General features: G+C 43.5%; 1 protein-coding gene across 6 annotated transcripts in view; it reads left to right on the forward strand.

The window, feature by feature from the left end:
* Glut4ef (Glucose transporter 4 enhancer factor) overlaps nucleotides 1-15,920 on the forward strand; it is a 171,201-nt gene that overhangs the window by 120,905 nt on the left and 34,376 nt on the right. For all 6 annotated transcript variants that reach the window (XM_076304330.1, XM_076304335.1, XM_076304332.1 and 3 more), the window contains one exon: nucleotides 3,894-3,965. In XM_076304330.1, the coding sequence (XP_076160445.1) occupies nucleotides 3,894-3,965 (72 nt within the window). The remainder of the gene's footprint in view (nucleotides 1-3,893; nucleotides 3,966-15,920) is intronic.

The raw sequence follows: 15,920 nt of genomic DNA on the forward strand, positions 1-15,920 counted from the left end.
CCGTGGAGTCTTTACGTCACAGTCATCTTAATCGTTATGTCTATAGCAATTCGTGGATATTTTGCACGATTCCGAATAATAGTGGTGCAAATAGCTCCGACGTGCGTCGCGTCGTTCTTTCCTGCGATCGAGAGATGTTTCATTGTTGGTCGAATCTGCGCCGGGTCCGTTTTGACCCGTGGAATCTTTACGTCACATAACGTCGTTATGTCTGTGGTAATTCGTGTATCTTTCGCACGATTCCGAATAATAGTAGTTTAAATAGCTCGCTGTACGTTGCATCGTTCCTTTTACGATCGAGAGATGTTTCATTGTTGGTCGAATCAGCACCGGGTCCATTTTGACCCGTGGAATCTTTACGTCACATAACGTCGTTATGTCTGTAGCAATTCGTGGATCTTTCGCTCGATTCCGAATAATAGTGGTGTAAATAGCTCGCTGTATGTTGCATCGTTTTTTTTGCGATCGAGAAATGTTTCATAGTTGGTCGAATCAGCACCGGGTCCATTTTGACCCGTGGACTCCAAATGCTTTGTGTCACAGTCACGTATACCGTTATGTCTGTAGTAATTCATGGATATTTTATGCCTAGTCGAACCAGCTCCGGGTCAATTTTGACCCGTGGAATCTTTACGTCACAACCGCAGTAACTGCTACATCTAATAGATTGTTCGATAAGTTGTTGTTGTTGTTCGATGAAACTTATTAAACGTAACTTTCACATCTTAATCGGGAAACAGTTGTAGTCATTGACACCGTTTTCGTGCTCTCCGTAGCCATTGAAATAAACAAATAAAAAATTCACAAACCTAACGACGTCAAAATCAAAATCTATGTATTCAAATGTTAACCAATGAAATTCACGTTCGGATCAGAATGAACACAAAGTCGATCACCAAAACTGTCCGTTATACGAGGGTGAGCATGCACGAAAGAATTTTTAATACCAACGTTTAATTGTAAGGTTTTCTTCGTCGTGGTTAATTGATCGATTTAATTATAATTAATCTCGATCCATAACAAGGTTGGAATAAAATTACAAGATTCTATTTAACGTTCTTTGCTTTTTCGCAGGGGATAGACCGCGCGTTGAAAATTTCTTGAACTTTGAAAATTATTTAGACAATAAACAAGCATTGAACGCTTAATTGCTGGAGGAATGTCGAACGTTGTGTTTCGAAGTAGGTCTGGAAACGATTGCCTGGTTAGAAGTATCCGTATCAACACGTGTCTCGAGAGATAACTTTTTACCGAACAGTATCTCGTACCATTTTGTAAAGATTATATAACAAACTCGAAAGGTTGAGTGCAGAAATGGATATCGAGGCTCGTCATAAGAGGATTCTTTCAAAGTAGATAACCACAATTTTTCCAAATTGTTCGTCAGGAGTTAACCAAGATATTATATACATAGATCGAGGAAGAAAACATTTCAGTTCGAGTGCATTGAGTTCACATCGAGTTCACGAACTTGTGTTCATCTTTCTAATGGTAAAATGAACATCGAGGCTCATCATAAGAGGATTCTTTCAAAGTAGATAGCCACGATTTTTCCAAATTCTTCGTCAGGTGTTAACCAAAGTATTACATACGTATATCGTGAAAGAAAATATTTCAGTTGGAGTGCATCGAGTTCACAAACTCGCGTTCATTTTTCTAATTATAAAGTGGATATCGAAGCTCATCATAAGAGGATTCTTTCGAAGTAGATAACCACAATTTTTCCAAATTCTTCGTAAGGAGTTAATCAAAGTATCGTATACATATACCGAAAAACAAAAAATTTCAGTTGGAGTGCATCGAGTTCACGAACTCGCGTTCATCTTTCTAATGGTAAAATGAATATCGAGGCTCATCCTAATAGGATTCTTTCGAAGTAGATAGCCACGATTTTTCCAAATTATTCGTCAGGAATTAACCAAGGTATTAGATACATATTTCGTGAAAGAAAACATTTCAGTTCGAGTGCATCGAGTTCACGAACTCGTGTTCATCTTTCTAATGGTAAAATGAACATCGAGGCTCATCATAAGAGGATTCTTTCAAAGTAGATAGCCACAATTTTTCCAAATTCTTCGTCAGGAGTTAACCAAAGTATCATATACGTATATCAAGTAAGAAAAAATTTCAATTCGAGTGCATCGAGTTCACGAACTCACGTTCATCTTTCTAATGATAAAGTGGATATCGAAGCTCATCATAAGAGGATTCTTTCGAAGTAGATAGTTACAATTTTTCCAAATTCTTCGTCAGGAGTTAACCAAAGTATCACATACATATATCGTCAAAGAAAAAATTTCAGTTCTGGGCATCGAGTTCACGAACCCACGTTCATCCTTCTAATGGTAAAATGACGTAACGTCGATGCATGGCTACCGGAAAAACGATACAATCGTCGTCTCGGGTTTTGGTTCTCGATGCAGTTCACCGCTTGCCGAGCGTTTCAACGTCGAATGTATCATTACGATCGCGTTTACGAGATGGAAAATGATACGCGTGTTTGGATCGGTGGTGGGGACGCGCCAAGAATAAAAGATGCCGATTTACGATGAAATTCGAGACATCGATGCAAACACCGCGTGTTCTCCACGGTGTATGAATGAGAATTATATATTTTCGTTCCCGCGACGTCGCGACGGGGAGACGCGGATAAACAACACGGTAGAAAATAATTCGAAACGTCAAAACCCGATCCACGGAGACAAAGTTCCATTGTAACGACTTCTGGAAACTTGGACGCGGCTAATGGCAACGATTATGCGAGGGATTAATCGGTGGAACTCGTTTCGAGGATCATTTTTCTCCGACGATTTTATCAAAGTATCGTTGTTTAAGCCGAAATTGCGCTATCTGGATCGTGGTAATTTATTAACCGATAAATCCTCTATACTTTCATTCATTTTTTCTTGCAAGACACTTGGCAAGATTTCAACGCTGAAAACATTGTAAATTTTCATATTAGACGGAAATGTAACATTCTCGAAGCACAATGTAAAAAAACCTCGTTATTCGATTACGGATACAAACAACGAATTAGCCACGCTGAACGTTAAAATATTCAATTATTAACGTTAATTCTGAAACGTTCGCAAGACCCGAAGTAATTTTTCATAAATTTTTCCCAAGGCCAAGGAACTTTCCAAAGTGAAAGTCGGTCGTAAATACCGGCGGTCGTCCGGTTTTCCTAATTTCGATACGAAAACCGCAACTGCACAATCCCGAGGAAACGTGTACCCGAGCCATATTCGCGCGAAACCGTGAGTCATTGTATTTTTTCAGTCGTGGATTTCCAAGTTGGCTCGTAATGGCTAAGAAATACATCGAACCTCTGCCGATGATAATTCGGTGCTCGTTCGCGAGAGGAACCATCACGAATATTTCGTATATTTTTCGTCGGTAAAGGTTCGAAATCCCCGATCGTGGCACGGTGAATTTAAAAACTATCGCGAGACTGGTCACGCGACATTGGACATAGTCCATCGTGTAAAAGAAAAAAAAGTTCGTTAGATCATCGACCGGAGTCGCCCTTGGATCGCTCGTCCTTCGACAGGATGACAGACGTCGAACGTACGTACGCGACTGCATCGCAGACACCTCGATACGGGGTCCCCCCCACCTCTCCGCCGTGGTCGTGCCAAGTCCATCGAGATGACATAAGCCGAGCTCGAGCCAAGGATGTAAACACGCGCGCGGCGATTTTCGGTATTTCGTAAGATGGCTAACAAGTTGAACCTTGGGGTATTATCGCCGCGCGCTAAACTTAGTCGCGCGTCGGTCCGCGCCGCGGTGAAAAATCGGTTCGACGGTGTCCGAAAATAGCTGGAGCCTGAGCCCCCATCGAGCGTAACGGAAGACCCTGCGACTAATACGCGTCTCCGATTATGGTTTTTCAGATACGAGCGAAAGTGAACCGCGACCCGATCGAGAACGGACCGGGGAACTGCGCGACGTACGAGAGCGAACAGGTAAGATTATTTCAACGATTCCGTCCGTTTTGACAAATATCGAGTGTGTGCGTACAGTGTGTTCAGAGTGTTCCGTAAAGGGACTTGTAACCGACCGTGCTGCAAAAGCAAGTGAAAATCGGAGAGCGTCAGAGATCGGGTCACATCGCGAATGCTCGGTTTCAAGTCGTAAATTACTTCAACTCTCCAAGCGCTCGTACAGTGTATACACACTGGTTTTGGACATTGTATAATCTTCTCCGAAGGATTCATTCGATGAACATGTATGTTGTAAGTGTCTTTGTTGATCACAAAGGTACCTGTGTCTTGCAAACAAAAGAGTACGCCACTTCGAGTGTCATAATTCGCCATTATGAAATAGTAAACCTTTCGATTGCGTATATTTTGAAAAATATCGAGTGTATACACTCACTGTTCAGCGTATTCCATAAAGGGACTTGTAACCGACCGTGCTGCAAAAGCGCATTAAAATCGGAGAGCGTCAGAGATCGAGCGAATGCTCGGTTTCAAGTCGTAAATTACTTCAATCCCCCAAGCGCTCGTACAGTGTATACACACTAGTTTCGGACATTGTATAATCTTTGAAGGATTCATTCGATGACCATATATGTTGTAAGTATCTTTGTTTATCACAAAGGTACTTGTGTCTTCCAAACGAAAGAGTTTGGATGAAATAACTCCACTCCGAGTTGTAAAAAGTCGTTATTCGCCATTGTGAAATAGAAAACCTTTCGATTGTATATATTTTGAAAAATATCGAGTGTACACACTCACTGTTCAGCGTGTTCCTGATGAACCTACACGTTGTAAATATCTCTGTCTCTTCAACAAAGAGTACGACTCTCCTAGTATCGTTATTCGGTATTGTGAAATAGAAAACCTTTCGATTGTGTATATTTTGAAAAATATCGAGTGTACGCACTCACTGTTCAGCGTATTCCATAAAGGGACTTGTAACCGACCATGCTGCAAAAGCGCGTTAAAATGGGAGAGCGTCAGAGATCGGGTCACCTCGCGAATGCTCGGTTTCAAGTCGTAAATTACTTCAACCCCCCAAGCGCTCGTACAGTGTATACACACTAGTTTCGGACATTGTATAATCTTCTCCGAAGGATTCAATCGACGAACTTACACGTTGTAAATATCTCTGTCTCTTCAACAAAAGAGTACCACTCTCCTAGTATCGTTATTCGCCATTGTAAAATAGAAAACCTTTCGATTGCGTATATTTTGAAAAATATCGAGTGTACACACCCAGTGTCCAGCGTAACTCCATAAAGGGACCTATGCCGCAAAAGGGCGTTAAAATCGTAGAGTGACAGATCGGGTCCCCTCGTGAATGTCCGGTTTTAAGCGCGTCGTAAATTACTGGAAGCCCTCCAAGTGCTTACCGAACACCCGATACCCCGTATCGTCCTCGTCGCGCGCCGGTTTCGGTCGATGTATACGCATCGTTGAAGAATTCGGTCCTCGATCGCGGTACGATGAACCTCGTCCTCATCGGCGACCGTGACCACATTCGGTACCCATTATTCGCCACTCGAGCTCGGACGAAAACCCTCTCGACTTTCGAATGCTCATCTTTCCCCGAGGTCGGGTTTAAATGCCAAGTGGCGTATCCCGCGGATCGTCGAGAACATTCGTAACCCAGTTAGCCGAAGGTTCCTCCTACTTTCACCGACCGCGAAGTCTCGTTCGGTCTCATTCATCTCGACTGAACGCGACCTGGTCAAAGTACCGTTCGAATTCTTCGCGCGTTGACCACCATCGGACAGCAACCGGGTTTTGCGCATGCAACAGCCACCCAGGGTAGTGGTACATAATTTTAGACGCTCTCGCGACCAGCCCACGGCACTTTCACTGCCTCGCGAGCGTATCGGCCGCGCGTATCTGCGCACCTGACCCAATTGACCGAGTCGAAGATATCCGGCGCGGTCGACGATCAAGGTCGTTCGAGCTCCAGCTTTCTTCCAGCCTGAGATTCGACGGAACGAATTAACATCCCTCGTTGTGGGGTCGTTTCAGACCCGGTCAACGATCAAGGTCGTTCGAGCTCCAGCTTTCTTCCAACCTGAGACACTATGGAACGAATTAACCCTCTTTGTTGTGGGGTCGTTTCGGACCCATTCGACGATCAAGGTCGTTCGAGCTCCAGCTTTCTTCCAGCCCGAGACACTATGGAACGAATTAACCCTCTTGGTTGTGGGGTCGTTTCGGACCCGGTCGGAAACCACCGACCGTGAAAACATTGTGTTCACCCAAAGTGAAAGACCCGTACTTTTGTTCCTTGTACTTCGTATAGAGATGGTACGAAGACAGTGGAGACGATGGTAGAAGATTGGGTAGGTTGGAATATATAGGTCACCGTATTGACCCAGATGTTGCACTTGGATAGGTTGCACCGTGAATATCGAATTTCTACAACTCCGAAACTATAAAACCTAGGTGTGTCCCGGATGGTAGAATACCGATCGCTGTGAAAATGGCTGGAATTTTCCTGTACCGATCGAAGGGATTTTTAAATCGATGGAATTCGAGGAGATTAACTTTCTGGAAAGACAGTAACGCGTAGATCATTGAATCACCGTTTCAAGACGGTTCTTATTTCAACGAATAGAACTGTGCGAATATTTTTTGTTTTGGGGTTACACAGACCAACGAGCACGCTCGGAGTAGTACGAATCGATCTCGAAGAATGTTTAACATATTATCGATTTCGCGCACCATCGTTCGTATCGCGATCGATTATTCGAAGCAAGTGGAACCGGCGTCGAGAGGAACGCGTCGCGAATTATTGCACGGAAAAATCGTTAGGTTTGCCCCTGTAAAGGTCACACGGGAGAGGCAGCCAGCGTTCCCATGTTGGCTTCCGCGAGTTGGACTCAGCGAGAGGGAGGAGCAGCAGCGGGGAGGGGAGTCAGGAAGTTCCGCTCGAGAAGGACTGCGACGGTGTCGCTGGCGGCTCCCCTACCCTCTGCCGCTGCCCCTCCCCCTCCCCCCACCACCCTCGCTCTGTCGCGGCCGTCATCGTCCACGCACGTTCCCGGTACGCGCGTGCACAGCTACTACGGCCAGGGAATCACCCAGTTGCATCGTTTCTCCTATCTACTTTCTTTCGCGGTGTTATCTTAACCATCGTTCGCGCTAATCGCCCAACGACGATAACGTTAATGTCGTTGATAACGTGGCTGCGACATTGACGTTATCGCCGCGCATTGAACAACGATCCACGATTTCGACGAAATACGTCTGGGTTCGACTCGCGCGCAACCGGAAGCGGAAGCGGCTCAAGGTCTCACCTCGTGATTGGTTTTCCACCGATCGGTGTCGATCGTCGTTCTATCCGTCTCGAGGGTGATTCGTGTCGTACGGTATTCCAAAACGAGAGACGGATTACGGCTCGGCGTAAAAATAGACGTATCTGGCGCGTTTCATAGTCAAGGAAGTGGCCTTGGACGATCAATTGACTCCGAGTACAGTGGACTGCGTTTTCTTATCTCGATAGCCGCGCGTTGGACAGAAACGTCGCTCGGTTAATAAACGACGTTCGTCGTAAACCTTCCATAACCGATCTCTCTCCCGTAACAGTATCTACGAAATAAAAAAAGTCCATGCACCATTCTTGCTCGCAAATTATATTCTGTGGTGCGTTATTCCGTATTCCCTCTGCACCTATCTTACGTCCCGTACGGAATCGAAGCGGCAAAAAATGTTCTCCCGTGCCCCTCTGCTCTTTCACCGCCGCGCGCGGTTAGAAGTTCCGAAAGCGTCCGTACGGAATTCAAAGCGGGCGAAAAAATTCTCTCTCGCGGTTCCCCGATACGGGAAACACTCCTTCCACGGTAGCGAACGGTAGTCGTCGATATCTACGTACGCAGACCGCGGCGATTGTTCCCCGGTAATCGGCCGATCGTTCGAAAAGGAGCCGCTTATTCTTGGCCAGCCTTCGACGCCCAGCTTTCGGAGCCGCGTGCATTCTAATAGATATAGGAGGCTGTCATTAACATTCCTCCGCGTTCGTGTAATCTAAAATGCGCGCTCGTGCATTGGTGTTTGCTCTCTCGCGGTTCTCTCTTTCTTTCTCTCTCTCTCTCTCTTTGGTTCTCGTTCCGTCTCTCTCGGTAGCACGGGATCGCACGGGGGGTACGTCTGCGCAGAAGGACCGATCGGAGCGACGACGCACGCCTCCGCATGGACCTAGATCTCGAAGCCGCGAGAACCGGCGCCGGCGTTGCACCGCGTCGCAGTGCACACCACGTGACGTCATCGGTGGCACGTGCCCCTCCCCTTGCCCCGCGTAAACCCTCGCGTTCTGCGCACCGCGAAGCGCAGCGTTGCCGCGGACCGGCGGGGTAGTGGGGAGCGCCGGGCTGGGGTACGGTGGAGGGGGAAGGGGGAATCGTAGTCGCACGAGGGCGGTTGCGGGGCGCGGTACGGGACGAGGAGGGGACGCCGGGGGAAAGGTAGTAAGGTCACCGTGGCCCTGACTGCACGCGCGTGAAACAATATCCGTGTGCAGCCGCGGTACGACCGCGCGCGCGCGCGCGTGCATTTGTGTGTGTGTGTGCGCGCACTTCCACACACACTCGCGTTCTAGCCACGTTCGCTCCTCGACCCACGGCGAATAGAAACGCGCGCGTGGAAGATTTATTTCTAGTTTCCGCGATCCCTCTTACCGCTCCGCGCTTTCCGGCCGAACCGTTTCGCGGGCCTTGAGGCGCGTCGCGAATTCGAAACGCGGGCGAGCCTTGACCATCGCCTCGACGACGTAGCGCTGAGCGCGGGAGAAAGAACGAGACCCAACCAGCGAACGAACAAGCGAGAGAGTCGACCCTACCTACCTACACCCTCCGTTTCGAGGACGCCATTGTTCTCCACGCGTTGAAAGTACGCACCGCGCGTGGCCGACTCGAGGCCCCCGCATAGTTGCGGAGTGGAATCGCGCGCGGGCAACAACCACCCTTAAAATTCACGTCGCGCCGTGGCCCTCCATTTACATCGACCGCTGTATTGTCAACCCGTTGCTTTCGTCCCGGTTCACTGCTGCTCTAATTCTTTTCCTTTCTTTTTTTTTCTTTGCTTTATCCACCGGAGAACCTCGGTTAGGCGAAACGTGCTCCGAAAATTGGAGATCTCGAAATATCGACGAAACGGGAATTAAAAGTTGGACGAGATTCGAATCTCGCGAGCCACGATATAGGAGACGCGCGCTGCGGGGACGGGGATACCGTATCTGCAATTGTCGATGATTGAATATGGAAGATGCATTCGATTCGCGATTGTAGTTCGATGGTTGGTCGTTGCGCGATGAGAAATCCTTGGCAATAATTCTCGTCGGATTTCCAGCATGCATCGCATCGAAACTTCCAGCCGGTATATATGTATATGTATATATATATACGACGAAACTATTAATCGTCTACGCCTAGAAGCACGTAGTATCGCTGGCTACGGTGTTTCCCGCGCCATCGATGTGGTAACGTCCATTAAAAAGGGAGCGTCACACTCGAGAAGCTCTCGTTGTTGGTTGAAAACCGATTCACGGTCGACGCGCTTGTCTCTTGGTAAAACGATTTCGAGTGTTAGTCACGGTTTATCTATTTAGATTAAAATTGATTATAGTTTTTAATGCTTCTAATACCGGTGTCATTTTTTTTAACTCGTGGTCGCGTAGATAAACCAGTCGCGACACCGTTACGAAGGTCGACTCGCTATTAACCGTGGCGACTTTGGGGTAACGTATCGTGTACACGAATTCTCGTTTCACTCGTTAATTACGAATATTCTCACATCGTCCATTGTACTCTTGGAAGTCACGTTTCTACGACGATGATTTAATTACAAATTTTTCCCATTTGTTTTTTTCAATATTTCGTAACGAGACGAGAAATTCTCAATTACTCAGAGGGGAACGATTACAAAATTTTTCTTTACCATTATCTTCCAAAACGGAGAATGTATAATTTGATAAAATGTTTACACACTCTAAAAAAATCGTGTTTCATTTTCACCGAAAAGAACGAAATGACTTTTCGAACGATCCAATGGTAAAGAAAAATTTTTCTCCATTTTGGAAAACGAAATGCCTTTCGGAACAACCCGATAGTTTTCGACTCGTTTTCGACTCGTTTTCGACTCGTTTTCGACTAGTTTTCGACTAGTTTTCCCCTTCGAGTTCGCATTTAATCGTCCTTGTTCAATCGCGTCGGTTACGAGCGACTAACGCGTGTACAGTGTTGCAGGGCGCGGCCGACTTAATCGCGTTAGGCGGTAGAACGCAACATCGTAATTGTTTGTTCGCGGTAAGAGACGAAAAAGGCAATTTTGGTTCTCAAATTGTGCAGAACGTAGTCACAGATCTATCGAAAGGTTCGTGTCGGTACAATAATCGATCGAGTGACTTGGAAACTTTCAATTTTTCACAATATCAACACCAGATGTACCAACTAGTCCAAACAACTTGTTTCGACTACATTTACAACAAAATTTACTTTAAATTCCCGAAGACATTATAATTTTTCTATTTTACAAATTCTTCTTTTCCCACATTGATTAATTTTCTTTTATATATATATATACATGTATAACATATACCTTAGTATTACGAAATCTGTCTATAGTTCCACTGTTAAAAATGGCACTCGAGCATCGTGAACGTTTCTAACGAGTTTCTTTTTGTTCTATTCGATGCAGAAACGCGCCACAAATTCCAAACAGTCGTAACGAAGTTATATTCTCGTTAGAATTCGCGCGATATAATAACCGACATCATTGTTGTACCGTTACCGTTAATAGACCGTCGCGGGCCAAATTAAACATTCAGGGCCAGACGAAGCCTCGTACGAGCTAGGAAATGGGTTTATTGCCGTCTAGTCGCTAACTGGGTTTTTGGAGAACCGCGTGCTCGATGCGTCTGACCCGATTCGCGGGGACATTTTTGCCATCGGGCTGCACGAGACTTGAATTCAAAATCAACCAACGATACGTACAGGGTGGAGAGCAGCGACTTTCCCTCTTGTTTAAAGCTACGCTCGATTTACAGATATGTTAACTTCGCGAACAATTTTACCGTTTGAACTTACAGACTGGGTCGTTTGGAGATGTTTTATTTACGATACAAAAGGACTATATCGACTACTTTTGATACCCATCGTCGGTTACTCGTTACGTTAATATTTGCTCGAAACTTTCCCGAATAATAGGTTGATAAGTTTCGTCGTTCGATAAGAAATAGAGCTATTAGGTTCGTCGTTTTATTTTTCCCAAGATGGTACTACCGACTCGTTCGTGTATTTACAGTTGTTCAATGTCGAAGTCTCGTAATATTTTTTTTTATAAGGGGAAAACGACAAAACTTGTCGAATAATCTAGCAAAACCTATATATTCTATACTATAGATTATAGAATTATACTATAATAAGGTATGGTGTATGTATTCGATTTAAACGCATCCTTCGACGCCAGATTTCAATCATTTTCGAATCATTTACTATAGAAGAATTTTACATAAAAATAATTGTATTTCTGCCCACTTCCTTAGTCATAGTTTCTGACTATAGAATATACTATAAGATATGGTGTATATATTCGATTTAAACGCATCCTTTGACGCCAGATTTCGATCATTTTCGAATCATTTACTATAGAAGAATTTTACATAAATGTAATTGTACTTCTTCCCACTTCCATAGTCATAATTTTCAAATGATTTACCATAGAAAAATTTTACATAAAAATAATTGTACTTCTTCCCACTTCCATAGTCATAATTTTCAAATGATTTACCATAGAAAAATTTTACATAAAATTAATTGTATTTCTGCCCACTTCCATAATCATAGTTTCTGACTATTGAATATACTATAATAAAATATGGTGTATAGAATATATTCGATTTAAACGCATCCTTCGACGCCAGATCTCGATCATTCTCAAATCATTTACCATAGAAAAATTTTACATAAAAATAATTGTACTTCTCTCCACATCCATAGTCATAGTTTCTACGCGTCAAGGCGTCACCATTCGTTCAACCCATTGGAATCAGTCCCGCGTGGTTAATTCGATTAAGACGTTTCAGTTCGCTGTACCATTGCGTCGCGACGCTGCCTAGCGAGATTTACAACCTGGCGAAACGTCGTAAGAATTATGGTAGACCGAATATTTGTACACCGAACCGACGTTCCCGGGGTGTTCCACGTTTAAGAGCGTGCTCCACAGATGGAAATAAAAAGAAGAAAAAAAAAAAAAAAAAGAGTCGCGCGAAGGTCGGCTATAAACGCTCCGTTACAAAGTTATAAGCAAATATTGAACGCAACTCGAGATAGGTAACAATGGCTTTTCCAACGTGGCATGTGTGCGTTCGCACGATGTTGAGAAATTACGTTCGAAACGTGGACTTTTTGGCGTTCGAGACGTTAAACTATTTTTTTTTTCTTCAATTTTTGTTCGACTTCGATCGCTCGTAACGAGAGTGAGACAAATTTACAGCGCGGTTGCGATCGTAACATCGAGGAGGAAAAAAACAAGGTCGAACGACGCGGTTAGGTGAATCGATTTTTCAACGTGTGACCCTAATCGCCGTGATGATCCACGTGAAATATCGACGACGAAGTGTTCCATGGGCGATCGAAAGTTTGGAAATAGCTTGAAGATAGTACGCGACCATTCAGGGACAGATTTTTCTCGGTGTGGCACGGAACGTGGCATTTTCATCCCATCGCTCGAGGATTAATTATTCCAAACTTCCCGATGTATCCGTTCCGCGAAGAAATACGAATGGCGAACTTTACTTTCCAACTAAGTTTAATAATTCCACGTTTGGCTCCTTCTACGCGACGACCTCTATCTTTTTACGACCGTGTAATATAGTCTGGCAAGGCTTCCGACCAAGTTCTTAAAAGTTTCGTTGTTGCGTTTACACGGCAATTCGCGCGGCCATTAGGATTCCCATTGACGACGGGGACTGTTTATCGAATTTTTACTGCTTCGAATATTCGAACGCCTCGCTGATTTCAATATTCGGCTGGGTGTAGTACAAATAGCGTTCGATTATTCTACTGTTCGAATAGTGTTCGATTATTCGACTGTTCGAATAGTGTTCGTTTATTCAACTGTTCGAATAGTGTTCCATTATTCGACTGTTCGAATAGTGTTCGATTATTCGACTGTTCGAATAGTGTTCGAATAGTGTTCAATTATTCGACGATGTTCGATTACTCGACTGTTCGAATGCTATTGAATTACTTGACTGTTCGATTATACTAATTAATTACTCGACTGTTCGAATAATGTTCAATTATTCGACTGTTCGAATAGTGTTCGATTATTCGACTGTTCGAATAGTGTTCAATTATTCGACGATGTTCGATTACTCGACTGTTCGAATGCTATTCAATTACTTGACTGTTCGATTATACTATTTAATTACTCGACTGTTCGAATAATGTTCAATTATTCGACTGTTCGAACGATGTTCGATTACTCGACTGTTCGAATGTTATTCAATTACTCGATTGTTCAAATAATGTTCAATTACTCGACTGTTAGATTATACTATTCAATTACTCGATTGTTCGAATAATATTCAATTATTGAACTGTTCGAACGATGTTCGATTAGTTGATTGTTCAGACGATTTCAATTACATTGTTCGAGTGCTATTCAATTACTCGACTGCTCGAATAATGTTCAATTATTGAACTGTTCGAACGATGTTCGATTACTCAACTGTTCAAACGATTTGAATTACATTGTTCAAATGCTATTCAATTACTCGACTGTTCGAATAATGTTCAATCATTGAACTGTTCGAACGATGTTCATTTACTCGACTGTTCGATTAATGTTCAATCATTGAACTGTTCAAACAATGTTCATTTACTCGACTGTTCGAATGTTATTCAATTACTCGACTGTTCGATTATACTATTCAATCACTCGACGGTTCGAGTACTGTTCAAACACCTAATGTTAGTTACTTAAATACTCGATATAATTCGAGTACTGTTCAATAACTAGACACTTTGAATCCCATTGGAATATTTTGTTCACCAAGTATCTAAATATTCCTGATCCAGTAGAACCTCCATTACGTACACATCGAAAGTTACAAAAGCACGAATCTATTTTCCACTTTTCTTCCTTTTCCTCCAATATACTCAACAGTCTAATTCTCCCATACCAAACGTACAGTTAACACCAAAAGAATCGACCTCAACATTTCCCAAATCCATTACCTCCAATTTCTCCTCACCGATGAAGACCACACAAAAATTCCTTTTCCACGTTTCTCGGATCCCGAACTCGTCGCAAATCGAACAATCGGTATCGTCGAAGGTTACACGATCTCATGGAAAGAAACATATCAATCCGAGTTCATCGAGTTCGTGAACTTGTGTCTCGTTCGATCTCCAATGGTGAAACGACACAATGTCGGTGTACGGTCAGCTATCGGAAAAACGACACAATCGTCGTCTCGGGTTTTAATTCTCGATCTAGTTCACCGCTCGGCGACCGTTTTAACATCGAATGTATCATTACGATCGCGTTCGCGAGATTGAAAAACGATACGCGTCGTTCGAACGATCGGTGAGGCGGGGGTGTCGCCGAGAATAGAGGATGCCGATTTACGATGAAATTCGAGACATCGACGGTGACACCGGGCGTTCAACACGGGGGATGAATGAGAATTAATATTTTAACACCGTACACCGAACAAGTGATCGTTAAAGCGATTACTCGGAGCCCGCGTGGGCGTGTAAAACGGAAAACGGAGCGTTACGTTTCATCGTTACTGGAAAATCTCTCGGAACTCGTGTTACGTTAGTTGGCTGCCAATCAATTACGTAAATGTACATATCATTTGCGTAATTCGAACTAAAGGAGAGAATACATAACAATACCACGTTTGTCGTTTTTCTCGTGCGTATGACGTTAACAATCTACGAGGACAGATGTTCTCAGGGTTGACGATCTACCTAGGTACGTTCGGTGGTGTGTTCAGTGGATTTATAGCATTCTATGGGATTATGTGTTTCAATTGTGTGGTCTCTAAAATTTTTGATCACAAAACTCTGCTCTACAGAGTAGGTACGTGAATACTTTGAGACGTCTCGCGATTTATAGCATTCACTGGGATTGTGTATTTCAATTGTGAGGTCTCTAAAATTTTGAATCACAAAATTCTGCTCTACAGAGTAGGTACGTGAATACTTTGAGATGTCTCGCGATTTATAGCATTCTATAGGATTATATATTCCAATTGTGTGGTCTCTAAAAATTTGTATCACAAAACACTGCTCTACAGAGTAGGTACGTGAATACTTTGAGACGTCTCGCGATTTAGAGCATTCTATAGGATTATGTATTCCAATTGTGTGGTCTCTAAAATTTTGGATCACAAAACTCTGCTCTACAGAGTAGGTACGTAAATACTTTGAGACGTCTCGCGATTTATAGCATTCTATAGGATTATATATTCCAATTGTGATGTCTCTAGAAATTTGAATCACAAAACACTGCTCTACAGAGTAGGTACGTAAATACATTGAGATGTCTCGCGATTTATAGCATTCTATGGGATTATGTATTTCAATTGTGTGGTCTCTAAAATTCTGGATCACAAAACACTGGTCTATAGAGTAGGTACGTGAATACATTGAGATGTCTCGCGATTTATAGCATTCTATGGGATTATGTATTTCAAATGTGTGGTCTCTCAAATTTTGGATCACAAAACTCTGCTCTACAGAGTAGGTACATGAATACTTTGAGATGTCTCGCGATTTATAGCATTCTATGGGATTATGTATTTTAATTGTGTGGTCTCTAAAATTTTTAATCACAAAACACTGCTCTACAGAGTAGGTACGTAAATACTTTGAAACGTCTCGTAATTTATAGCATTCACTGGGATTATGTATTCCAATTGTGTGGTCTCTAAAGTTTTGGATC

This window comes from Ptiloglossa arizonensis, chromosome 2 (genome assembly GCF_051014685.1).
Source record: "Ptiloglossa arizonensis isolate GNS036 chromosome 2, iyPtiAriz1_principal, whole genome shotgun sequence".
In the NCBI taxonomy this organism is placed as follows: Eukaryota; Metazoa; Arthropoda; class Insecta; order Hymenoptera; family Colletidae; genus Ptiloglossa; species Ptiloglossa arizonensis.